Genomic DNA, 27,542 nt, shown 5'->3' on the forward strand with positions numbered 1-27,542 from the left:
CCTGGATAAAAGCCTGGAATTCATTGGTAATAATTGGAAAAAGTATCGTAGAAAATTTGTCAATTACTCAAATATCGAAGAAAAAACAACATTTTGTTTGCAATTTATCGACTTACAATAAATTGCAATGGATTTTCAAAGAATTTGAAGGGGAAGGGGGGAATTACCTCATCTCCTTATACAAACCAGAGACACATAAGCAAAGCTACATCAGGGTAGGTGGGATACTATAACAACATTGGACACATTGTTATACTATTCCACCCACCTTAATGAGGATCCTTTCGGCGTGGCGATCCCGTAGCCTTTGGAGTCCAGGTTGCCTCCCACCTTCATGGTGTCGCAGGGCTTTCGCTGCTCGATGTACTCATTCATGGTCGACTCCAGGAGGTAGGCATACTTCCCCTTGGACTTGCGGACCCTCAGAACCCCCTCGGCTGTGGTTTTCACAAACACAGAGGGCTCCGCACTGCGCATGTAGGTCCACATTTTGTCAAAGAGGGCAATCTTAGATCGCTGCGTTGAGAAAAGACAATGGAAGATGAACTGGCTGTTAATTATTATGTTATTTTGTTATTATAAAAAGCTTCGTGTCACATTTTTTCTTCCAACAAACATTGTACATGATGCTAATTTAAAGTGTAAATTGAACAATTTGGTAAGTTTTTATTATTTGAAAAATGCAAAAAATGCACCAAAATCATTTTTGCTACAGTATTTCCCATTGTTAGGTTACTTGGGTTACTTGGTTAATGGGGCTCACTTCTAATTAATGTGGTGACTGCTGTTTCCTGTCATAAACTTGAGTACAAGAATAATTGCACTGAAAACTACACATACAGTAACACAGAGCAGAGTTGTTTACATACTTATCGAAAATAGAAAAATAGTATCTCTTACCCTGAAAAACTCTTTAGTGGAGCCAGAGTCCAGAGTCCCATAAGCTATCTCACTCTGTTTAGCCAGGTCTTCTGCACTTTCAATGGGAGAAACCATTCTCTCGACAGTCAGAAAAGCAGCCAGGTTAGCCGTGTAGGAGGAGATGATGATTAAAGTGAAGAACCACCACACGCCACCGACGATTCGCCCAGACAGAGATCTAATTGCACAGATGAACAAAAGAAAGGAGTATTTACTTGAGTGTATATTTCTACTGTATTTATATTGTATTAATTTAGTATCAGCATTAGATTCTTAAAGTTTAGTTAGTTGACTTTCATGTACAGGATGCTTTGATGTCTTCAGGAAAGTAATTCATCATAAATCCCTACAGAACACAAGACATGTCAAGAATGCAGCATTCCAAAAACACGTTTCCTTCAGTTTTTCCCAATTTGTTTATGAAAAATGAAACAGGTTTCTAACAGTAAAAGTGGATTCCACTGCAAATGCATCTTGTGATCCAGTGTATGTCATAGTGACTTAGTTTATATTATCCCAATATTTCCTAAGTGTAATATTTACAGTGAACACTACTTAAAATGAAACATTGAGTTGTTGTCTAGCATTCAAATAATGCATCTCTGTGATATAACAGAGACCACAACAACAAAGCAAAGTTAAAAGATTAAGATGACAAACTATGTGCCCCCAGTGGCGGAAACATTAACCAACAATATATAACACTATTTCCTGACATGGAGTCATGTTGACATCAGTCACATCATGATTCAAATGTAAAGGACAGGTCAAGTCACATGTTGATTCCTCTCATTGGAATACAGTACATGACTATGGAGCACAAGCGTCTACTCTCACAAGCCATTATATCTAAATATGCACAAGATAATCAGCTAGGCGTAGAGCTGGACATATGGCATTACTTTTCAGCCACTGATGAATAATTCATTGCACAGCTTAACGGTTACTACCTGCACTGATTTTGTTTACATGGAAAAAGCCATTGATTTGACGGAAATGCTTACAAGTCTTTAGCCTTGCTATATAGTGGAAAACAAAAGGGATGCATGCATGAACCCTGGAGAGACAAGTGTAATTGTTAGATGAATTCCCTGGCAGAAGAATAGCATATAGTTTATCTTATGTTCACAACTGCTGGTTGTTAATATACTGATGTTTAGACTACAACTTTTATCATGTTAGTAGCTCATTTGCTGAAATTGTGCATGTCATTATCATGTGCTAACATTTAGCATTTGGTTATGCCAATGAAGCGATTCTGATTCTGATTCTGGTAACATTAGCTTGTTAAAAGCATTTGGAAAGTGTATGGTTGTTTCTGGGAGTCAGTTTTAAAGATATCCTTTCATTGACGAAAGCGTTAGTTGAAATAAAATAAGTTATTTCCTACTCCTGTTTATGCAGTTACTGTGGAAAGTAATTCAGTCCATTTACATTGCAAGTGATAAATGCACCAATAACAACAACAACAAAAAAAAAAATCACCTGTTCTTGGCTAATTAATTCAGAATCAACATGGCACTCTTGATTTTTCTGACCTACCTGGGTGAGATGTCACAGCCTTGTCGCATGAATGCTCCGAGGGAAAACCACAGGCTGTTGAATATGCCAAACTCGTTAGTCGACTCATTGGTCTGGATCTGCCCATCCTCATACTCCTCAGTGTGCCACTCATAAGGGCTGAAGCGGCTGACAAGGAACAGCACCACGCTGACACCGATGTAGGCAAAAACAATACACATCCAGATCTCATAAGCCAGTGGATCCAGGAAAGAGAAGACTCCAGGTTTGGATTTCTGAGGCTTCTTGATCATGATGGAGATTCCCAGAGACATGAAAGGCTTGGAGAAGTCAATCACCTCCTCTCGAACCAATGTGATGGTCAAAGGAGCCACTGCGATGTCTGCTTTCTATCAAACAAAAGAGCAAAAAATATATTTAAAGGCAAAAGATGTAAAAATCAAAATGACACTTGAGATTAGATTGGTTTTAGTTTCTGTGTTCACACAACCAAGTTCTTACCAAAACCTATCTAAACTAGAATTACCCCTTTGTTTTCCTCCACCAACCAATCAAGTTTCAGTTTACATCCATGTGTGTCCAGATTCATCCAATCTATGTGGTGAAAACTTCAAAGTTTTCACATGACAGTAATCCTTGAGTCCAAGTGAATGTTTATGCCAAATCTGAAATCATTTCCTCAAAGTATTCCTGATATATCACGTTCATGACAATAAGATGGACAGACGGGACAGACATGAGGTCACCAAAATCGAATCACATTATCCTTGAGTCCAAGTGAATGGTTTTGTCAAATGTGAAGACGTTTTCTCGAGGCATTCTCGAGATATCAGGTTCACAAGAATGGGACGGCCCAGAGGTCACAGTCAGTTTTGACCACTAAAGTTTCATCATTTTAACCCAGAGTCCAAGTGAATATTTGTGCCAAATTTTATTTTCAGATTTCAGAATTTTCCAGAGATATTGCGTTCACAAGAATGGGACAGACGGACAACCCAAACACAAAATGTCTGCGGCAATGGCTGTCGCCAGCATAGAGGAATAAAAATTATGCTAACGCTATGTTGTCAATGAAGGACTGAGGTTATGTCTTTTAAAAACCTGAAAACTAATTATTAAAAACTAATCAGATGAACTCACCCCATACACCAACTCTCCAACCATCCCATTCCAGATTTTGGTCTCTGCATCTCTGGCTCCATACTTCCCATCACTCACTATTTTCAGTTGATATTTGAAGCCACAGTGCTTTGCTATCTCTGCAGCCAGATCGACACAGTAACCCTCGTAGCGTTCATTGTCCAAAAAAAGGTCAGCGTTCTTTTTCAGCATTACATACGGAGCTTCCTGAAGGACAGAGACAAAAATGGAAAACACAAGAGGTTTCAGTTAAGACGTAAAAAGCACACTCAAAGACAAAAGTCTCACAACAGGCCAACGGTTCTTCAAGTCAATAAGTGGGAGGTGGACATAAAGCAAAGTACACCTTTGTAGCATAAAATTGGTGGGTTAGTGGTATTGTAGTTGTGTGCTTAATTTTTTTTTTTTTAACTCATCAATGGGAAATTTTAAATTAAAACATCACAAACCCATAGCAACGTATAAAAAGAAGAAATCTAAAGTTCGAAAATGTTTTTAGGATAATACTTTTTGGGGTTTTGAAAAATGGGGTACCTAGTGGCCCAAGAGCTTCTTAAAGCCAGAAGGGAGACACTAGAACAACCATTAAAACATTCTGTGCATTGTGCGCATATATTATAACATTTACCAAGATAGTGGTAACAATAACTGTCTTGTTTTCCATTCCTGTTGTGTCATTTGTAAAGACATCAGATTTGGTGACAGCCATTTTGTCAACTTCATTCCAGTATCCAATCTGTTGGGAGAATGAAACAACATAATTAATGAAAAAAGCAGCAAAATATTAAGCTTCACTGCTAAAAGTGCCACTTTACACACCGTCTGTGTCTAACATTTAACTTTTCACAACATAAAATAACATGCTCAAATAAATATACTGTTTTCTGTGAAATGTAAACCCTAACAATGCTTTGGGGTTTTTAGAAAAAAAACATTCCACATGCAATTGTTAGAAGTTACATATCATATGTATTCAACTTCATTTCCAGTAGAATTGACCATTCAGACACTCACTTTTACAGGACCATTAGTCTTTAATTCCATTATATTCACTGAGTAATTGACTCTCTTGCCATGTTGATCAAATTGGATGTTTCCAGTCAGTCCTTCGACACGCACCTTAGAGACGGAAGATGAAACTGTTACAACATGGCATCATTACATTGGCTTTCACAGTGTGTAAGACTGCTCACATGAACATGGCTTTTTGTAGTGCTGGTAGTTGGAAGTAGGTTTGTTTGTAATTATATGAAAAAAAAATAACTTTAGTTTTCTTTATCTATTCTTTGGTGGAACAAATTGTTTGCTTTGGGTCATTATCTGTTTAGATTAAGTACACTGACAGATGTCCTAATCCAAGTGATCTTTAGCAAATTGCCGATGGGCAGCAATGCTGCTTTTGAAGAGCAGTGGCTTTCTCTTTGCAACCGTGCTATGCACACCATTATTTTTCAGTGTTGTCCTGATGGTGGTCTCTTGAAAGAGAGACATTTAGTTGATTAGAATTTACCTCGAGGACTTTTGCATGGCTTGCTCTTGGAGTGATCTTTGTTGGCCGACCACTCTAAGGGAAGCTAACATGGGACTTTAATATCCTCCATTTGTGCACAATCTGACTATGAATTGCTGGAGTCCAAACTCTTTAGAAATGGGTTTGTAACCTTTTCCAGCCTGATGAGCATCAACAGCTCTTTTTTTGAGGTCCTCAGTAACCTCCTTTGTTCATGCTATGATACACCTCCACAAGCGTGTTGTAAAGTTTAGACTTTGTTAGATCCCTGTTCTTTATATAAGACACAGCGCCCACTCACACCTGATTTCCATTCCATTGACTGAATACACTAGAGCTTAATTTAATTTAATCATAGAGGTTCACATACTTTTACCACTCACATATATGTAAAATTGGATCATTTTCCTCAATGAATAAATGACAAAGTACAATATTTTTACATTACCCTCATCCATGTTTAGGACTTGTTTCCAAATCTAATCATCCTTTTCTGAAGACCATGAGACAGCAACCATATTTAGTGTGATATCTGGGTTACACAAATACCATTTTTGTCAGTATTGAAGTGTAGGTAGTAGGTAGTTGTCTCACAAATATTATCCAGGCCTGATCAGTAAGTACTTGGCTGTGATGCCACTACCTGGTGATCAGGTGGTCTGGACATGCATATGTATCACAAGGAACAGAGAAAGGAGAAGTCAACCGATGTGTATCAAACAGGGTTCAGAGTCTCTCTTTACAAGCCTCAAGTAATACAATCTTCAAAAACCTCCTCACTAACATTTTGGTACGGCGTGAGATTATCTTGGACCTCTTTTTTCTTTCCTACAAGCATGTGGGAGGGATCAGGTCAGGGAGAAGTGCACTTTGCTTCCGGTTATTCGCTCCTCTTTTTCAAAGTTAGTGCAGTGATCCTAAATGACTTCAAATGGGATTTCGTGCTGAGCTACAAAGCAGCAGAAAGACATAATGAAACTATTAGTGTCCAAATTGGAGAGGAAATCACAACACAGACTCTTTGTGCTTTGAAATACTCGAAAAATAGGTTTTGATATGCAGACCTGCAAAGCATCCAATAAAGGGAGGCGTGAGATGGATGCGACCACTCCTCAGGATGGTGTAGTCTGTTGTCATTATCATCAATCAGGAGTTTTGTGATCTTAAGAATACTGTAACAAATGATAAATATTGTCATTGGAAAATCCAAATTTTTGCTTTGTCTGTCACTCATCCTGCTAAGGCTTATCGTGTGATCAAATTCACGGATCAATTGCTTGATCATGGGCTCATTTACCCACTGTAGCTGGAGAAAAGAATACTCATCATTGAAAAATAATCAAAGGTGTCTACCAACAAAAGAAGAGATGGAGTAAACTGCTCAATTGTCTTTACATTAAATTTCATTTAGCTGACGCTTTTATCCAAAGCGACTTGCAATAAATGCATTTCAACCCTGAGGGTACAGACCCAGAACAACAAGAATCAAGAAAATACAATTTTCTTCAAGAAAGCCAAATTACAAAGTGCTATAAGTAAGTGCCATTTTAAGTGCTTACCCCACCCTGTGTCAATACTGTGATTTCCTCTTCAACCTGGACACCAGTAATTTTTTTTTAGAGTTTTCTGCTTTATAACTCGGCATGGAACCCTTTTTGAGAACATTTTGAACTGTGGCACAAACTGTACTGTGAAATAACAGGAAGCTTTCAACAAGGGTGTTCTGCCCTTCAGAAAGCAAAATATAAAATATTATTCTATTATACTTCTTCCCAAAGTCCCTCACTTGACCTTTGAAGGTAAGGGGCATTGGGATCCACTACATTTGATCTTGGGCAACCAACCATCAGTCAGAAGGTCAGGATGAATTGATTTGGAATAGATCCTCAATTGAAACCTCTTGGGTGGGCCTGTTTGATTCTGAACCCGTACTGAATATCTCGTTCTTGTCTCCGTGGGGTTGTTAAAGGCAGCTATCCTACATCCTGTGTATTCATATCCAGATATCCTCTGTAACAAGCCAGTGTATCAAACAAGTACTGATCATTTCTAGGAAGCCGTTGGAGACATCACCAACCACCTCAATCATTGACAAATCTCACCCTGGATAGAGACTTTGTTTGGTGCTGTGCCTTATAGAAAGAGTTTGGGGAGTTTACTCAAGTTCAGATGGACAAGTTGAGATAATTTTGAACTGAGGCACAGTTGTAGAAATACAGATAAAAGCAAACAAATTTTAGGACTTTGTCAGCTGGTTGATTGCTATATAGTTGAAATATCAATCTCAATGCAGCACGGAAAGCATTAAGATCATCTCCTAGATAAAGAAGGTAGTGCCCATGATTTCAGATAAAGTAAATATTATTTGGATATGAATCCAGTTTTGATTTCTGAGTTTGCAACTCAAAAGACATCAGGGGAAAAAAATGTACTCTGTGGAGCCTCCATTCTCAGCAGGAGTGAAACTAATCTTGCTTTGCTTCAGAGCTCAAAAGACATCTGTGGGTAGACCTCTGTTTCTCTTCTGAAGAATAGCTGTCAGTATATCTGTGTGCGCACACATGCATAGTGAATACATCAGTCTTTAATCAATCTCTGTGAAGTGCTTTTCTGCCTTTGTGGGCGCCCGTGCATTTCCTAAAGGAGATCTGCTGTTACCACGGCAACAGATCTTCGATTAACAAAAAGCGGCGCGTTACCTGTTTCAGTGCTCGCTCGATCTCCACTCCCTGAGCCCACGGTACTGCAGGATTGGCCAGGCAGTCGCCGTTGTTAGCCCTCCTGGTGAATTCGATGCGCTGTTTGTGAAGGTACCGGAAGGCTTCCGTCATCACCTGTACAGCGTCGTAGGTCAGAGCTGATGTGTACTAGGGAAGGAAAATGGAATAAGATTATGGATTGACGTGGAGGTAGGAAACCCCGCCCTTCCCATCTAACCTTTACCCACGTACGGTATACAGTTAACCTGATCCTAATTCTAAACTTAAAGAACCAATATGGCAAAATTTGACGGGTTTTAGTCCACTACAAAGGTTTTTATTCCACTTTCTTAAAACTTCAGTACCAACCTTTTTAAAACAATTGTGAAGGCTTTTAAAAGGTAAGGCATTTAAAAAAAAAAAAATCATTTTTGCTGGAATTGAATGGGCCCTGGGCTGAGAGTCACAGACAGAGTTGGGAAGGCAGATTTCAGTTTGTTAAAAGGTTAATAATTTGTTGTCAACTCTAATCTTAAAAAAAAAAAAAAATACAACTTACATGTAGTCATAAACTTGTGACAATGGTCAATTGAAAATTTTTACCAAAGAACACCAAAGACACGAAGACAACAAAGATCTGACACTGGTGGGAGACTTTTAAAATTCTTCGTTTTGTCAGTTTGTAATGAGTGTGCAGATTTCCATGCAATTATATTCCATTTAGGCAAAAGAGAGCAAATTTGTGTGGTCTTTAATTAGCAAGAATGAACTTGCTCCACTGTGGATGACTTTGTCTCATCAACATCCATGCATCTAAATACTCTTTCGCTACGGTTTGAGACGATCTACTTAAGAGCTGTCAAGTCTCTGCTTCAAGTCAAACCATAGATGTCGAGCACAGCCTCGCTTCATCAACTCGGAGTATAATTAGTTGACAAAAGAGGCTTCAGCGGCAAGTTCTAACCTTAAATTCACCCATCCAACAAATGAGGTTGACCAACATGAATCACTTTATGAATAAAGTATCCTCTTCTGAAGTTTTGAAACACACGCGCGCACGCACGCACACACACACACACACACACACACACACACACACACACACACACACACACATACACTCACACTCACTTCCCCTGCTCATTATCCTCCCTGCTATTTAGACATCTTGTCCTAATTAGAGAGCATATTATATGTTTGATGCCAGTGATCTTTTTATTTTTTATCTGAGATATTTATGTTATGTAGTGCGCTAAAGTTTGTTCGGTTTTGTAAGTGTCAGAGGGATTTTTCAGTACAAGGTGGGAGAATAGTTTTGGTTGTGACTGATATTTTGAATGTGAATCTCAAGAGTTTGTGAGTTTGTAGATGAAGAGTGGTAGGCTAGTTCAGTTCTGGTAAACAGCTGATAACATATTAGTTACGTCTAAGCGCTTGTTTAAGCAGGTAAGGGCCTCGGTGCGACGGACCCTCATTTGTATGTAAAAGTCGCACACGATAGGTTTCAAATACAAAAATGCTTAGCTCTAGGGGGACTGCATGTTGGTTTGTTTAAAAGTGTATCAGAATCTTTACTCAGAGCTGTGTTTAATAATGTAAACAGTCCGTGGGTGAAAGACAGCATAATTTACTTTGAGGTTACAGAGAGTTTATAGAAACTCAGGCACATTTAAAGATGTTTTGAATCCACAATTCTGCCTGGCTAAAAGAAAATGTACGTATCTGAAGGCGCACTTGAAGCTCACCCTTATTTTGCTGTCGGCACCTGGATACTCCTTTTCTTCCAGCGCCTCCCATCGCTGGTCAAATTTGGAAACCAAAGGATCGTCAAAATCAACAATCTGGAAGCCGGAAACGTTGGCTCCACCGTACTGAATCTTGGACAGGTCTCCGTCGATGAAACCCTGAAAGGATAAAACATAACAGTGAAAGGATATTAAGAATTTAAGTGATAACAGAATCACAAAATACATGTAGAAGTTGTTTAAACTTACCAGATTGGCTATAATGTAATGGTAGCCTTTAACATGTCTGCCAATTGTGATGACCTGCAGGGTTGAGACAAAGACATACATTAAATAGAAGTATAGGAAACTTCCCAGTGGAATAAATAAATAGCTCTTAGGCAAACAGTACAGCTTAATAAAGACTCGGAAATATGTTCCCTTTTAATGTACAGTTATCAGATGACTTGCTGTTTGCTATTTCAAAGGAGGATATATTTTATGCCTATTATTTTGGAAAACTTGCACTGTAACTCTTTCATACACTAAAAACGTCAAAACCAGATATGAAAGAATCATGAATATAAGAAAAGTTGTGTCCAAACTATGGAAATATACCACTATATTCAGGTATTATAATATGGCACTATCAACCATAACATGGCTGACAGTCTTAGCCCCTATCATTGAAAAAAAATAAAAAAATGTTAGCATTTACAGTCCCAGATAGTGTAAGACAGAGATATCCAATTCCAAAGCCACTCCTCTTATCATCAGAGCGCCAGAATAAAAAAAGAAAATAACACGAATATCTCCGCCATGCACCGTTTCCGTGCCTCATATAAATGACACACCTGAAACTAATCCCACTGCTTGACTGGCACCACCGTTTTGTCAGCGCTGCCACTTGACGTACATTTGAATAATAACGTCTTGTATCTTCTATTCAAATGTCTTTGACGGGAAGCCAGAAACTTCCACCTGAATGGGTTTCTGTTTTTCCTCCGATAAAGAGGCAATGAGGTTATAGGCATTGATTTCAGTCAGCGTTCTGTTTAAACAGACGTCCGCATGCTTTAAACGCTAATCGATGAGCTTCTTTCGTGGGTAAAAGGTGGAGTAAAAATAGCCTATATATGTGCATTTGCTTTGCCTTTAATTGCAGTTTTGTTTACAACCTAAATGAACAATTAGTATAATTGTTATGGTGCCATTCTACATCTGCTGGACTGCCGGATTCCGAGTGACAATGTTGTTTTTGTAAGTGTTCTATCACACATTTCAGCTGAATATTACTTTTGTCCTACAGGAGTAATTAAGGAACAACAGGTTTGTCAGCATTCACTGCATTGCCTTTTTTTCCCCCCGTTCCTAATTACTGTGGATCCATTCTCTGTGTTATTTACACTTCCCAATGCTGCGCTCGCGTAATGAGGTTCTTTGCTGTAACATCCAATCACTAGGATGGTCAAAAGGTGTTGCTAGAATATTCAGCACTGGCATTAAGATGAAAGAAAGAGACGTTTAATTAGTCAGTGAGGTTACAAACGGTGATTACGTGTCTTGTTCAAGGGCAATTCAGCCAAGGATATTTTTTATTGTAGGAAAAATATGTCACATTGAAACCTAAACAGTTGACCCCCAAACAACAATCCCCAAGGAACTTTACCTGCTCCATGATGTCTTTAACTTTGTCCTGTTCACAGTCCAGGATCACCCTCCTCTCCTTCTTGTTCTCCAGATCTTGAAACAGTGAGCGGTACGCCTCGTCCTTCCTCTCATCTTTCAGGTTCCCCACATTGATGGCTGTCACCTGCCACTTCTTCTCTGCTGCTGTATCCAGAACAACCTGAAGCGTCGTCAGGCCTGAGGATAGAAGTGACGTATAGTTAAAACATGATTCATGCTCCCAGGCTTTTTTTTTATCGTGTTTATGCAAATCTGTTGTCGTTGAGAAGATTCTTTTCACCTAAACAACGGTAATGAAAACATTTAACCACCATCGAAAGGTAAAGAAGGTACCATGTATTGTGTATCTGTACGTCTTTGTTGCCGCGCCCGTTCGAGCAGCGTTGAATTTCCCATTTGAATCTTGTCCTCCAATAATCTCTGAGATGTTTTGGGCCTCATACAGTTTTTGTGGGCTCATTATAAGCAAAGCCACATGCAAATTTCAAAAGCATCCCCAAAAGAGGGAAGTCGTAGCAAAGAAGCAAAAACATCGATGGTAGAAATAAATGTGGAGGAATAAAAGAGGAAAAAAAACTAAAAACAAATGCGGCAGACAAAACCTGTTCAAAAGCTCTGTTCTATTATTGCAGATTGGCTGCATTCACTGTCTGCTTATTCAAACCCTGTGGAGGTTTTACAGCGGCTCAGTGCCTTATGTAAAGAGCTCATTGAAATGAGTCACAGGTGTTTTGGCATGAACCTGACCAACATGTGGGAGGAAAGTGGGTCTAACAATACACTTGACTGCAGCAACACCACAAGTTCCACGCTATGTTGCTGCTCTATGACTACACATTAGATGTAGTTATAAAGCATTTTTTTGATCATTTTTTGTCAAAGTTTTTGAAAATTTTTCTTTCGTTTTTTCATGGTTTAGTAAATGACAAAACAATATCTACTGCAGGTCCACTAACTCACTCATTTTTAAGATTTTAGTCATATCACATAGTCTTCCTTGGAAAATAAAGTATAACAAATAAAAGTTGCCATACTTATTTTCTAATACAATTATCCCAGAGAAATAAGTAATGGAATAAATATTGAAATGAATACTTGAAAAGCAAAAATAGAATTTACACACTTCCAATGTAGACGAGAAATGAAAATCTAAAATGACATTAGACAACTGCTCACAGCTTCAGTTCTCTTCACAGTCTGGAAACCAAGCACACGTTAATGTTTATGGGCCAATCAGCGACCAGTGTCGTTGGTTTAGCGTGATGGCGTTGAAGTCAAACGTTTTGTTTCGAAATATAGTTGCAGCGGCGGTAGACGCTCTGCGCATACTGATTGGTTGAAACTTCGCCAATCGTTTAAAAATGTAAAATTAACCCGAGGTCTACGCACAGTATGATGCAACAACTGCAAATAATTCCCTATGGAAGGTAACCAGACCCATATCTTCACACGAGGCTACTGGCTTCCCACCAGTGGGAACTATGTCATGTTTTTAGACAAGTTTAGACAGTTTAGCCAAAGGAAACATATCCCTGCATTTTGCGTCAGTGCATGAAACGATCTTTACAACAATGCTATCTCATCAGATCACTGGTTTGGACGTCATTTTTTAAAAATCTGAAACCAGCAAAACAAAAAGGATTCAGTGAAGAAACAGAAACAGCTGCTGCATCGGATTAATTCAATTACACGTGGCAGATGTCCATCAACCTGATGGGCAGTCTGGTAACGGCAAATACTGCAGTGTTCATTTGAGCTACTATTCCTATCACCCCCTCTATTTTGTTCCACAGTTGAATCTCTGCTGATATTGATCCCTGGCCTGCAGAGGGCATTTAGAGAGTGGTTTGATAAAGCGGTCGAGTATTTCATTGCGAGTTGCTACGGTGAGGTGAATTACAGATGTAATCAATTTTATACGATGCGGCTGTGGTTTTATGATGATGGTAAGGAAAATGGATCCTTGCAGTTTTATCGTAATGAATCATGGCTACAGTACGATCATCTTGATTAAATGCAACTGTTTCATTGATGCTTATTAAATGCTATAATTACAATTCAGAGTGACTTAAAGTGCCAACTATAAAAGAACAAAAGCAAAATGTTACAGCGACTGTTCTGCATCAGTGTTGGTGAAGGTTGAAGACTAATTTCAGATAATTAGTGTTGTGAGGTGATGCTCTATTGTACTTTTTAAGTTTTTCCTACTTGCAAGTCTAAATGATTATTGCATAAAATAAGACATTACTTACATAAAGCCTGTAGTATTCAAAGAAAAAACAGTAGAATCTCCATTATCAGCTTTATATTCAGCAGCAGTTTTATTCATCACTGAATTAATCTCATCAAAATCATTTAAAGAGCAGGAAAGTTATTTAATTATAATGATTTGGTGTTCTTTCTCTAATTTTCTGCACAAATTAGCTGTCTATCTGTACAATGAACCCTGTGATGACGTTTTTTTTGTTGTTTCTGTTCTAAATCAGAACCAAAGTGGAGATTTGACTCTCAATTAACAAGCTTCTGTATAATGTGTGGATAAGAACAGTTTATCACTTCTGATTAAAGTAAGATATGTTGCAGTATGTGTTGGGTTTCTACTAACATTATGTCATAAATTTAACCAGGCAGAGAGCTTCGACTGCGCTGGAAAACAAAGATATCATGTGACCGCACATTTACCCTGAAGTTGTCCTGAATTTAAAAGGTCGAGGGGGAACCAGGATTCGTGAACTAGTGTGCAAAGTAGCATTTAGTGTTACAGCAATTTGAAGAAGAGTATCCGCATCTGTAAAGAGTAACAGTAAACCATAGCTTCTTTTTTCCCCCCCACTGAAATGGACTTTTTCTCACACATGCAGCCCTGACTGCAAAAAGCTTAACTTTCTGCTCATTGATCAAAAACAACTGAATGAGATGATGTATGAATTTATGAGCATATGCATAATATGATGCAAAACTATTCAAATGAGTCTAGAATGGGCTCATGAATATTGCAGAGAGGAAATCAATCCAGTACCTACAAATTCATCTTCACATTAGCTATAATCTCTTTGCTTCGAGCTATACTGCTTCCTCACTCGTTCTCCGTGGTGAAGGTCAAACAACCTCCCCCTCAGGTAAATCGGTCCACTGTCTGTATAATGCCGATTGAAACATCACAGAAATCCATTGGAAAGCGGTTCTAAGCTCTCTCCGAGTGAAAAGACGATCGGATTTTGTGAAATCTCTGCTATTAAAGAAAGAATTTCAATCTGCAAATGGAAATTTTCTTCGGAATAAGTAACCAAGGACGGAAGGAAGTGATCACCTTCTCATGGATTGGCTACAACTTTTTTAAAATTCGGTTGCATTTAGTATGTTGCGCAACATCTACGGTCTTGTTAAAATTCAATTTAAATGGCTACAAGCAGTTTTAAGTTTTTTTTTTTTTTTTAAACAGCAGCAAAGGAGTTGAAATGTTATCATAGCGATGTACAACCCTACTGCTCACCAAAAACACGGACGGTGCTTCTGCAAACCAGCAAATTTCATGAAATCATTTTTTTTTTAACATTCATCGCCCATTTTAAAAAAAAAAAAGAAAAGAAAAGAAAAAAAAGAAAAACTTAGTCTACATTATCTGTGGAATGCAACAGTATGGTGAGAGTCAGAAAGAGAATAAGGATATGGCGAATGTATATTGTGTTTGTAAATTGAATACGAAGCTGCCGCCCACAGCTTAGCATAAAGCCTGGAGATGGAGAGAAAAATATACCCACTAACTAATTAAACACATTAGCCTATATCTTGTTTGTATAGTCCATACAAATACTGTAAAAATATCCCTTTGTGGCAAACTCTCTGTTCACGAAAAAGTCCTTTGGACAGCCACGGTAGCGCTTTCACTTAGCAGTCATGATGGTAAGCTCAGCTCGCTGCTGGTTTTAGCTTCATTTTTTACCAAACAGCCGTGCAAAGGTTGATCATTTTATTTGCCTTCACAGCGAGAAAAATAAATAAGCATATTCTCCAAAAACGTCAAACTGTATCTTTATGTTTAGGGTAAAACAAAATACGACTGTGATCTCTTGTAGCGGAAATCCTCACAACCAAAAGAGCACACTAGTTTCTGCACTGACACTGAAGGTACTGCATGAGTTGTGGGAATAAACTGTTCCTACAGTTACTGGGCTGCTTTTATAGAAGTGGTGGCCAAAGACTCGGGTTCCTTTTCCACCTCGCGTCCTTATCCAGGCCGCAATACTGAGATCTCATCTGAAACGCACTTCTCAAATCTTATCATTGAACATATCAGCATTCGGTGAGCGACAGAAACGATGAAAAGACTTCCCGGGGTGCCAATCTGCCCACATATATCCATCCATTATCTAAACTGACTTACTGACAGCAGCTTACAATGGTGGCGTTGGTTCATCCTTTCGTCTCAATGTGTTAATGGTATTCATCATAACCAGTGGCAACTCCATCGCCTCCTCTCCCTTGGCTCCCTGAGAAACACCCACACACTAACACACACTAACTAAGTAACACACACACGCACACGCACACACACACACACACACACACACACACGCACACACACACACACACACGCACACACACACACACACACACACACACACACACACACACACACACGCACACACACACACGCGCACCCTTGCATCATTTACCAACCAGCTTAGTCACTTACAATCTCTCTCTCTCTTCTTCATCTTCTTCTTCTCCCCCCCCCTCTCTCTCTCTCGCGACTCTTTGGTTGCCATGGGAATGAGTGGATCACACTGACCTAATTAGACAGCCATGCAATGATGAAATATGCACAACAGGCCCCTCAGTGCCGTGTCGGGCGTACAGTAGGGACAGCGGGTCACTGCTAGCATGCAGCACGGGGACCATCTAAAACAGCTGGTGCTTCTGTTTTGGAGAGGAGGAGGCGTTTGATACTGCCGTCCGGTCAGAGCGAGGCCGAGGAAGACTTCGGCAAAAGGACGCATGCCGGTGAAGGGGAAGGAAAAAGCGCAGCAGAGAGATGACAGGAAACCGTACGGCATTGAAAAAGATTGCTGCGCCAGGATAAAGAGAAGTGGGAGAGTTTAAGCGATGTAAAACGATGGAGAGTTAAAGGTAATGCAGAGCAGAAATGCAATAAATCCCTCCTTAATCCGCTGGAACTGGAGCTCACTATATTCAGTCTAAACACCAGCGTACAGACTGATCCCGCTTGTCGGGGATGACTCACTTCCTGCTACATCAGTGTGTTGGTTAAATGTTCCGGTAAGCCATCGTTCATCAAGTGCTTTTTCCAAAAGTGATCCCAACACTTTCACTGAAAATAAAAGTCATGAATGATTTATTTTTCACTCTGTAATAAAAAGTGAAAAAAAAAACAGGCTTAATAGGTAGAACCTGAAAGCCAAGCATCCCTCTTAGGCAGGATAACAGACCTGATGCTGTAACCGGATCCTGCTGAGGTCTTAATTCCTAAGTTTTTCGCCGCAGTATTAAAATAGAATAGAAACTCTTTCTGTGGAAGAGATTTCCTTTTCGCCGCCGCTCGGTCCCTCTGTTCTGCGGGGAGACTGCATTGTTCTCCAAGTGTACGAGTCACAGAATCACAATTAGCAGGTGACGCTTTAAAATGAGTTACATGACACAGCAAAGCGAGATAACGCACAAGTACTGTTATCTTTACAACACTTTACATTGCTTTATTACCCGGGTCAGCCATCTTCCGCTTTACATTCTCATATGTTTGCTACGGCTCAGTTAAAAGAAAGCTTCAATTTTCTGCCTTATAAAGTCTGTATTATGTGTGGAAGCTTTCAGACAGGGAAGGAAAGTGTCTGCTCCCAGAAACCACAATCTTATTTCCAAGACTTCAGCACTCAGTGTCAAATAGAAAATAATCACTGATGAAGGGGGATCAAAGAAAAGGGACGGAATAGATTTCAATATGAAGTAAATCTGAATATTACAGTTTGAGGCCGGATCATTTTTCATCTAGCACAAATTCGAGCCCATGAACTTATCCGGGATTGCGACTGCGGGTTCACAGGCTCGGCATAGAGACGCTGACCGCAACGCTGCCACAGATTTCATTTGAAAGTGGGATATATTTAATTAAGGGCATCATCGTTGCTGTATTAATGTACTTGAATATGGAGACTGATTAATGAAGGCTGTCTTTCAGCATGCACTCGCTTCAGTTTGATTTCTGCCTGATTGATTGACCAGGACGTTGCTGGAACTTGTGACCAGATAATTTAAAGTTTAAATGAACTCGCCAGCTGTGTGGGTGCATTTCTTTTTATCCGTCTGTGTATCGGTCTTCTTACTCAGAACATTAACCCAGAGGCCAACAGCACAAGACTGGGTAACTCCCAGATGTGAATGTGAGTTTAGTTTTCTGGTGACCGGGTCGAGGACGGTGCTAACATTATCCAACTGTCGGTGGCCAGAAAAAACAAATTGCAGAACGGTCAGCGCAGAATAAACGCTTAGCATCTCGTCAAGCTGCTGGCATTCATTAAAACTATTTTAAAAATATGCCGTTCTCAGGAGAAAAAAAAAAACGCTTCGGTGGAAACGGCCTGTAGGTAGTTGGAGCGATGGCAGCGTCGGCCGGTTTTGGTGCGTGCTGATTGGTTAAAATTTACCCGAGGTCTACACCCAGTGCGATATCAACAGTTCCATATCGGCTCAATATCACATGTCATAAATAAGTCGTTTCATAATTGCTGCAAAATTTGCTAACACTGTCCCTTAGTATGCAAATGATTGGTATTAAAATCACTTGCACAAAAAGAGATAGTCAGAACACTTGTCTGTATTTAGAGATTGTCTTTTGGTAATACTGCATAGGACTCATCAAATACCTTTCTGCATAGTTTTCAGGTTACATACAGAAGGGTAGATCTATACTTTGCTACTTTAATGCTCACACAGCTTTATCTGTGTGGCGTAACTTTTCCCCTGGATCAGGATGCTGATATCATGCAAGCAAATCGCACCTCTATGTAGAGCGAGTGTGGAAATCAACAGCTGCGGGGCATATCATCTCTACTGTATGTCAGAGACGACTCCGACTGCCTCCCCTCCCCGCTCCTCCTCCTCGTATTACATAAAACAGACTCACAGACACACAAGGTGCTATAGTTGATCGCATGTGACAAGCTGTTTGTCACGACCGAAAAGTGCCCTTTACCTAGCTTTACCTGCGCCGCGCTACTTGCCTACAGCGAGTTTTTACTGTTTTGCATGTGATTCTTTGAATGTGGGGAAAGAAATAGCTTGAACGCAAACCTTTGATCATTGCATAAACCCCGACCACCGCTCCTTTTTATGAAGATGATGTAACGAAATGGCAACAGCTGATGGCACGTTAAATTAAAGATGAATAAAAATGCAAGATTTGCCTGCTCTAAATACGTAGCCATGACCCCAAATGTATTCCTTCTGACACCGTCACGCTCTTCGTATTCAATTTCCAAAAAAGGTACAAACTGGTGAGAACTTTTGAGCAACCAGAGCTGGAGACACTCTCCACGTCTTACCTCGATCGCTGTCGTACAGGTAGGCGAACTTGTCCCACTTGTAGTACTCGATGAGGCTGAGGAGGGGCCCCTTGATGTCAGGTCGCATCTGGATGATGAACTGCTGATTCCCATCCAGAGGGAAGCTGGGCGTAATGAAGGAGACGTGTAACGTCCCGCAAAACGACGTGATGGTGTTGACAGACTTCTTGTCGTAGAATCCGAAAATGGCGTAAACTCCTCTCGAGAACTGTGAACAGACTGAAGAAGAGAGAGATCGTGTTAATGCAGTGATTCTCAATGGGTCTAGCCTCAAGACACACATTTGTACTTAGTCATTAAGTTTGGACATTTTTGAGGATTTCAGATTTATTTCACTAAAATATAATGCAGTAGTGCACAATGCCTGCATGCACCGTTAAAACATGAAATAAACAAAGAAGGGCTACAAATTAAAAAAAAAAAAAAAAAGCTAAAAACCCAATAAAATAAAATAAAAACAAGCCAACTTAACTTGAACTACTGGCAAATATACTTTTCAAACAAGTTTAAACTGTTGATGCTCATCAAATTTCAACAACCTCAACAGGATAAAATATGAAAATAAATCTAATCTATCTATCTAATCCTGAGCTTGTTTAGCAAATGCTCAAATGAGGGCTAACTAATAATGTGACGACGTTAGTTTTCGTCATTTAATGCTGCCTTCGAATGGAGCTCTTGAGCTTGTGGTTATGAGATGGGAAGTTGTGGGCATGGTATGTAAATGTTCAAGCGGTTAAGTCAAGACATCACTGCGTCAAGGCAACAGCGACAGTTCAGTAAGTCCTTCAAAATAAAGCAGAATTTTTTTTGTTGTCACGCATCTGCGACCCACTCAAAACTACCCCGTGACCCACTTTTGGCTCACAACCCACCAGTTGAGAACCCCTGTGTTAGGACATGCGACTGGATGTTTACCTCAGGTCCCTTAAATCTTGCCAAACAAGCACCTCTGACATTTATTTAGTGAAGCTTGCAGAACTCTCTCCTATAACTCATAACAATGTATACAGTATATACAGGCGCTTTATTGCAATCCGTTAGAGCACATTAGGGCCAGACACAAACTGTTAAGGGACGACTGTTTCGGTTTCTCTTTTAGCTGATTAATGGATGGCTTTCCATGAGCTCCATCAGGGGAGTGCTCGTATTCAACAGTAAAAGACCCACTGCAGGCCAGTCACTTTGTGAAACTTTTATGAGTATCACTGTTTGATACAGTGGGAATAAGTGGTGTTGAGTAGGGAAGTCAAGTGGTCACTAAAACTGTATATTAATTCTTCATATGTGATATCCATCTGTAATGTCCTCTGATTTCTGTTCAGGCAGAAAAACATTACATTTTTTTCTCCCATGAGTACGAATGTGTTCAAGGGCAACGCACTGCTTCACCACCACCTATTAGTAGCAGACGGTTCACTGCAGAGAATATCATTGGATGCCATTAAACTTGAACGATTGCCTTTGTTGGGCACCATTTAAGGTATGCAAACCAACATTTATAATCACCCTTTGTTTATATCGGATTCTTTGTATTATATTCTCATTCCGCCGACTTTGCAAAAACCTCATTCAATAATTCATGACCTGTCCTCAGGTACGTATAGAACAGTAGCTCTGCTGGTCCCTTCAACATCCATTATGCAAAGAGCAGAAAACAGGCGTACTGCAGATTGAAGTGAATACTGTGACTGTCTAAATAATCCTGAGGTTGCAGGCTGTTTCTCAAACGTTGCACCGGGGTCAGCAGATTGGCATGTTGCTTGTAAATGTGTATTGATCAAATGTAAGCTAATCAGGTTCATTGATCCGGACACATGTGTCTTCCGATGTAATTAATCTAATGAGCCATTTCCTCATCTGCGATATTACTGGGATGACTTGCTGACAAAGGGAACTGGAGTCCATATATCAGATATTAGCTACGCCTGGTGTAAGTACTGCAGGCATCCTGCCACTCCTTGCGGCCGGCTGTGGCGGCTTTCTTTGATGAAATGTAAACATGCTGAGCTGCAGATAGGGCGACCGCTGTGGTCTTGATATGGAAATGAGGATATCTTATCAACGCGTTCACATGGAAGCCTCGAACGTCAACCTTTGTGTTTAGAAGGGATGTTTTAGATAGGTTTATTTAATTACGACGCACAGTTAGTGCTCTTTACAACCACTTTATTCTACTGTTAATCATAAAGCGACCTCATTTGCGAAGTTTGTGTAAAAACTTAATAGCAGCTTATTTAAATGTATCTGTAGCGAAGGAATCAAGCAGCCTACAGTATTCAATCTTCATCCATTGTCAAACTTTGTCCATGCTGAACAATATGACTCACACAGACCATTAAGAACTTCAATTTAAGAAGTTAAATTAAAGGACAACTATTTGTTTTGTTTCCAGTAGAGATGTGAAGTTGGAGTAGTTATTTTGGGTAAGGTAAAAAGCTTTTTTTTTGCAGACTTTGGTAGGTGACCAACAGTTGAAGCATTGCAAAAGCTTTGGTCGACATTAAACTCTACTGGTTTAAGCATCGATATAAAAAGGTCTGGTTCATATCTGGTCAACTGTAGAAATCTGAGAGTGTAAAGTGCCGAGTTAAATATCACTCCCAAGATGCATTTGAAAAGAAACAGCCAAATAGCTTTGAATTAGTTACATCCGATTTTGAAGTGTAGAAAATTGGCTGTGAACCAAACTGATAACTCAATTTGCATTTTCAAATTTCAATGAATATAAAACTAGAAACTACTGTCCCTTGACAGTTTATCTCCAAACTCTAACATCAACGTGTCTTAAATTTGCTCAGCTTCTGACTGGCTTTTTCTGAAAAAAAACTTGATTTGTTGAAAAAAAAACAAAAAAAAACATGGCCATAACTTAAGTCTTTAGGACTGTGACAGCATCCAGGAGACTCCTGTGTTCATATCACGAAGGACAATATTATTAATGAAATAAAAATCCAAAATGGAAAAAAAAAAATACTTCCGTACACTCTTATGACTTTGGACCTGAACAGGGAGGACAAAGCCACCTTTCATCGCCTGCCAGTATTAATGCGCTGAAAAATTCTTTACCGAATCCGTCGATTAAGCAATTAAATGTTCATCCCAGCCACCCGGGACAAACTGTTAACAGCAGCCCGATCACCTCCAATAGTCTGTGACACCAATCCTAATCTTTTTCCAGCAGATGACAGTGGCCTGTAATGTGGCCGCCGAGAGATCAGACCTCACTAATCCAATTTCACTTTTTTGCTTTTAGTGGAAGCTAACAGAACCTAAAGTGTGACGTCTGTTAACTGTCACAATCCAACAGGAGAGTGATTTAGCACAGCTCAATGAAGGGGAATGAAATGCCACTCAGATGAGAGGGTAGGTTACATGTTAAACAAGTGAGGGCACTCTATTCATTCTGCTGATTGACCAGAACGAGCCTGAAATAAATGACAGCAGTGAACAGTTTGGATTTTTAAATTTGGTTTCAGGAATACGATTTTATCTGGACACATTTATATTTAAAAAGCGGTCATAAATGTCCAAAAAAAAAAATCTCTAAGTTGTATCTTTTAATATAATTTTAACAAAGCAGAACCTGTTTTTTTTTTCTCTTTGATATGTATTGGTTAAGTTACAGGAGTTATTGCTCTTCATTCACTTTCAATGGTCTTTCCTGGTGTCGTCCTGATATGCAATAACAGAGACTGTCCTCTGAAAAAAAAACCACGAACAACATGTTATATGCAAGCAGGTTGCAATGACCCACTGTTACATTTTAAAGTCACGCGTCTTCTGGCGGTCGAATAAAAAAAACGGTAGTCTGGCGTCCCGCAGAAGTGACAGTTTTGGTGATCTTCTATATAATTGTAGTTTTTTGGTTTTGCAGAACTTCGAGCAAGTAGCAACTTATGAACTCATAAAAATATGAAGTGTTGCTATAGGTTGAACCTCTAAACAATATATATCAATTATTCAGAATTAGCTGCAGCTCAGGCTTCCACAGCAGCAAAATGTTGCTTTTACACTCATGCATCATTCAGCAGTAAACTCTTTAAAGACCTATTCAGCTTTCTTCACAGTGGTTTAGTTTTTGATATTTTGTTGGATTTTTGCTGATACAGAACAGATGAAATTGATTTTCAGACAGTTTGGGTTTGTTTATGTTTCCTGCTGCACAAAGATGCGAGCAACTGTTGTTCACAATAAAAGATTGAAAATCAGAAGACTGTGAAAGTAAAGTGATAATTTGAAATGAGATTATTTGCTGAATGTTTTACCTGGATTTTTGTATTACCGATTTTCTTATCAAATTTTCTATTTCTTAGCTTTGACATTAAAAATATATCTCTTTTTTTTCCAACATAAAACACTGATTATAGTCGAGACTATACAACTAAGCAAAGCTTCCCAGGTCTCACAGACTATTTATTTCTCCTTATCCCCCTTTATTTTCTTGCATTAAATCCCCTTTATTGCTTCACATCATCTACTGAAACAGAGGTCATGTCTTTGTAAGTTTATGTCTCATACTGTGTCACCACGCAGAAGAATCTAAGTACTTTCACCACTCCCTGTTCCTTGTAAAGCTCACATTTACTCTTAGAAGAAACACAAAAATTGTATCATCTCATCACGGAGCAGAATGAACATTTCTCATGAAGCTAATAGAGCGGTAGAGCTTCTCTCTGTCTCCGTGTCACGTCCGTCCATTGTCATGTGTCTGAGTCTTTCTTTGCTGACACTCTTGCTGGTGAGCTTGTTGAGTTCGCCCAGGATTAAAACTCTGAGCTCATGCTTAGAGACTGGATATCCCCCAATGACTGTGCTGCAAGCTTATGCCAGAGCGAACAGTTTGATAACATGTTACTTTATCACCAAATATGTTAATTCGCATCCAGAAGCATCGTGCCGCCCCGTTTGTCTGCTCGGGGAGGGAATCTGCCGGGATCTGAAATGTGGCACCAAAAGAATGAAGAGCAGGACAGTTTTCGTTTTCTTTTTCTTTTTTTAATGGGACAGTTTTCTACGTGCGCTCCTTCAATAAGGCCTTTAGAAATGTTTAATTAACAAAGAAAAGCCAGCCACAAAGAGTAAATCTTAGGAAACGGTGAGGATTGTAGAAAAAGCCATTAAGCCTCTGTCACATCTGACTGCTTTTTCAGGGAAACCGGCGAGTACTTTGCCCTCAGAAATCCCTCTCTGAACACGGGGAGAAAAAAAACACTGCGACTGGATAAATCTCTTTTCCTAGTGTTGATGAGGTCACCCTAATTAGGCACCGTGAGCAAAATGTTGAAACAAATCCCATTATTGCTCACTGCTGGGTGGGGAAGCCAGTTTGCCCTCTCGATCATTCTGTTCAAGAAGATAACATGAGAGGGGGGGGGGGGGGGGGGGGGGGGGGGAATCAGTTCTCACTTAGACGTGGGGAATGTTAAAGCCAGATAAACATACTGTTGATTCTGGGACTTGTAATCCGAACATTGTAGTTACAGACAATAATAACGTGTAATATACAATGTACTTACTTTGTGTGTGTGTGTGTGTGTGTGTGTGTGCGCGCTTGTGTATGTGTATCTGTTGTTTTTTTTTGTGTTTGGTTATGCGTGATCTGGTTGGTGTAAAAAAATTCCACTTGAAAACTTTTTATTTGTAATTTTATAAGCCAGTAACGTCAACAGAAACGAGCCTTTGGACAAAAATAATGGAAACCGTTTGACACATAACTCAAATCAAACCCTGTAGCACAAGAGCAGGGCTGACAATCACGGTGCAAACAGCTGTACGTTTTCAGACATATTCAGCTGCCTTGGCAATGTCATAGAAATGTTATGTAGGACAAGCGAAGAACAAGGATAAAAGCTTTCTAAACGTGTGGGGTGGAAGATGTGCCATGCATCGGTACTTCGTGCATCGCAGTATTCGAAAAGAGAAAATGACTTCCCTATCACACCGGCTTAAAGAGTTACGTGGACGGAGTCTGAAACGCCACGGCCTTAACACTGAGCTGTTTTGTCTATTTCCTGCAGATCAACACACATTTTACAGAGCAGATTTGTACATGCAACTAGTTGTCAAGATTTCACTTATTTATTACATTCCTTTTAACTCAGTTAATAATACTGATTCTGGTCAGCACTTTCATGCACAATTGCATCTTGTTTTTGGGATTTTCATCATGATTGTATTGCTATAACTTCATACACAGTCTATTGTCTGCAGTAATTTGATGCTGATGAATGTATTGATTTAATATGTGCAGCAGCATTAAGCAGAAAACAATATGGATTCTTTGCAGTTATGGTAGTTTTGCATGCTTTATTTTGTCTAAAGTTGGCGTGAAGTTAATGGAGATACTCCATAAGTTGTTCCTATAGTTTCTGTGCATTTACACCACTGCTGGTGGACCCTCTGCGGTCATCAGATGGTCCTAATCACTCTCATTATCACCGGGATGTTAAATGACTCAGGCTGTGTACAGTATAACCGGCCAAGGAGAAGGTGTACCCTGTGAAATATATTTAGCCGTCCCAATTAGCTGACCTCCTTTTCGCCGCTGTGCCACTGAAGGCATCTCCGCTGCACCGCCACTGTTTACATGACTGCTCCATCGCTGATCAAAGATTCAACTTGCATAAATTTGCAGCGCATAAAACAACCAACTTCAGCTGACATTTTAATAGGCCCTGCATCGATGTGAAATGTCAGAGAGGATGAAGGATACTGTTCGGCCTTTTGTTCCGAATTCGGTTCGTTTGATCCTCCCCAAATAGGGACCACAAAAACGTACATGTGTACACCGAACTTTGATCATATTCAGATTACTGTTAAAGCTATTGTTTTATTATTATTGTCAGTATGTGTTTGTGTGGCTCACTTAAGCTGTGGATGTTTAGCATATAGTTGACCATGCCATTAATAACACTCCCTGATCCATGTCCTTCCTTTTTAACCCTTTACTGAACAATTTCAAGCGCAACAGAAAAATAAAATGCCCAAAACAAATGGTAAGAACTATAAAATATGCACTATTCACGAACCAGAACTAGTGTGCTCTCGCAGCTCCACAGCTTCTAGCAAAACTGCTTAACAAGCATCCACTGCATGTCAGAGATTTCGACCAATCAGAAGCCAGTGCTGACTTTGGTCATCACCAATCTCAATTAAGCACACTGAAATATCATTACAGAACTGTTTATCTTTAAGAAAATAAAATGTACTGAATTATTTGCCAAAACATTGCATATAAAAATGGCTGTAACAGTATGTTTAAATGCAATAGCTATGTGATAATATGGCATGATTACCATATTGAAATACATCTATAACAACTTTAAGACCCAGGTTTAAGAAAGTTTGACATGTTAGCCTTTTTAACTTGTTAAAAAAAATACACTACTGCCCAATTTATTAGAAAAAATGAAATAGAAAAAGAAAGAAAGTGTAATTTTATTGAAGGCTTTACAGTATGTATTTATGTAGTTGTTTAGTGTTCAAAATGGGACATTCATTAACTCTGAATATGACTAAACTGATATTTATCAGAAGACAAACACCGGCCGTCAAGCATCAGCAAAGTGATGAACCGGTCTAACACACGCACACACACACACACACACACACACACACACACACACACACACACACACACACACACACACACGCCTCGTCACTGTGGTGCTGATCATCATCAGTCCAGTCACAGCTAACAGGAGTGACTCTTACATATCTCATCCTCTCCTGCTCTCAGCACAGAGAAAACGCCTCGAGACTTCGGGGCTTTTTATGTAAAACTGATCTGTCACCGGTTGTCGTGGCAGCTCACAGCCACCAACCGTTCCGTCACGTCACCCTGAGCGTATTTGTCACCGATATAGTTGTTGCACACGCAGGTTTTCACCATGCAAATTAAAAAAATAAAAAAATAAAAAATAAATGAAATTTTTTTTTTGAGCACATCCCAAAACAACCCTACAGTCCTGCCGCCTTTATATGAAAGCTCTTCTCATTTAGAGACAACAGGGAGTTGTCTGTTGGCAAGTGACAAGATGAAAAAGGATATATGAAAAGGGTTATGAAAGACCCGATATGCTTTATAAAGCTGGAACATATGGAAAGCAAAATGTTTATCAATAACCTATCAAAATTTATGGAGAGTAGGCCGTGTTTTATAACTTCTGAAAGCTTCATTGGCAGCCCATGATCTGGTTTCATTCCCTCACTGTTGCCCGGGTAACGTAATTCAACCATGTTCTCTTTTCTTTCATGTGTTGAAGAAAAGGATGTTTTGACTGTCGGCCAGAAACGAAAACCACAGTCGCAGTGTTGAAATCACTCGCTTTATCTGCTCGCCAACATCTCCTACCTTCTCCCCAACATTTGTTTGCGGGATAATATTGTCTGTCCTGTTTTACTAAATGCAAATACGTCATGCAAAATTCTATTTTTTTGTCTTTCATAAAATTATTTTAGTGTAGACCCATAATATTTTAGTGTGTCTGATATAAATGATATTTGCCATCAGCAAGTCAACCCCAAAATTGACACAAAAGTTGCACTGTACCGGCGACACAACCCGTGTTGTGCTGTTCCGCCCATCTTGGCCCAAACCTGGAAAAAAGCCTGTTGCGCTGCACCAAAATGCCAACGCGCCAGGATTTGCGTTGCACCGGGAACGAAAATAGGGCCCTAAATGTCATTTACTATATTTCTGTTCAGTGTTCTGGTGGTCCTTCTGAAAGTAGTGACATAATTAATCACGTAATTG

At 39.6% G+C, this 27,542-nt stretch overlaps 1 protein-coding gene across 9 annotated transcripts in view; it reads right to left on the reverse strand.

Annotated features, from left to right (window-relative positions):
- gria2b (glutamate receptor, ionotropic, AMPA 2b) overlaps positions 1-27,542 on the reverse strand; it is a 53,016-nt gene that overhangs the window by 6,197 nt on the left and 19,277 nt on the right. For all 9 annotated transcript variants that reach the window (XR_011179336.1, XM_069171280.1, XM_069171273.1 and 6 more), the window contains exons 3-13: positions 18,764-19,003; positions 11,185-11,381; positions 9,786-9,839; positions 9,537-9,695; positions 7,792-7,959; positions 4,597-4,701; positions 4,211-4,318; positions 3,583-3,789; positions 2,464-2,831; positions 901-1,099; positions 269-516 (exon numbers count right to left, since the gene is read on the reverse strand). Coding sequence is in view for 8 of the 9 variants with exons in the window: in XM_069171280.1 (XP_069027381.1) it covers positions 269-516; positions 901-1,099; positions 2,464-2,831; positions 3,583-3,789; positions 4,211-4,318; positions 4,597-4,701; positions 7,792-7,959; positions 9,537-9,695; positions 9,786-9,839; positions 11,185-11,381; positions 18,764-19,003 (2,053 nt within the window). In the remaining variant the exon portion in view is untranslated. The remainder of the gene's footprint in view (positions 1-268; positions 517-900; positions 1,100-2,463; positions 2,832-3,582; positions 3,790-4,210; positions 4,319-4,596; positions 4,702-7,791; positions 7,960-9,536; positions 9,696-9,785; positions 9,840-11,184; positions 11,382-18,763; positions 19,004-27,542) is intronic.

This window comes from Embiotoca jacksoni, unplaced genomic scaffold (assembly GCF_022577435.1).
Source record: "Embiotoca jacksoni isolate LCO1_2020_lvr unplaced genomic scaffold, fEmbJac1.0.p SCAF_5, whole genome shotgun sequence".
Taxonomy (NCBI): Eukaryota; Metazoa; Chordata; class Actinopteri; family Embiotocidae; genus Embiotoca; species Embiotoca jacksoni.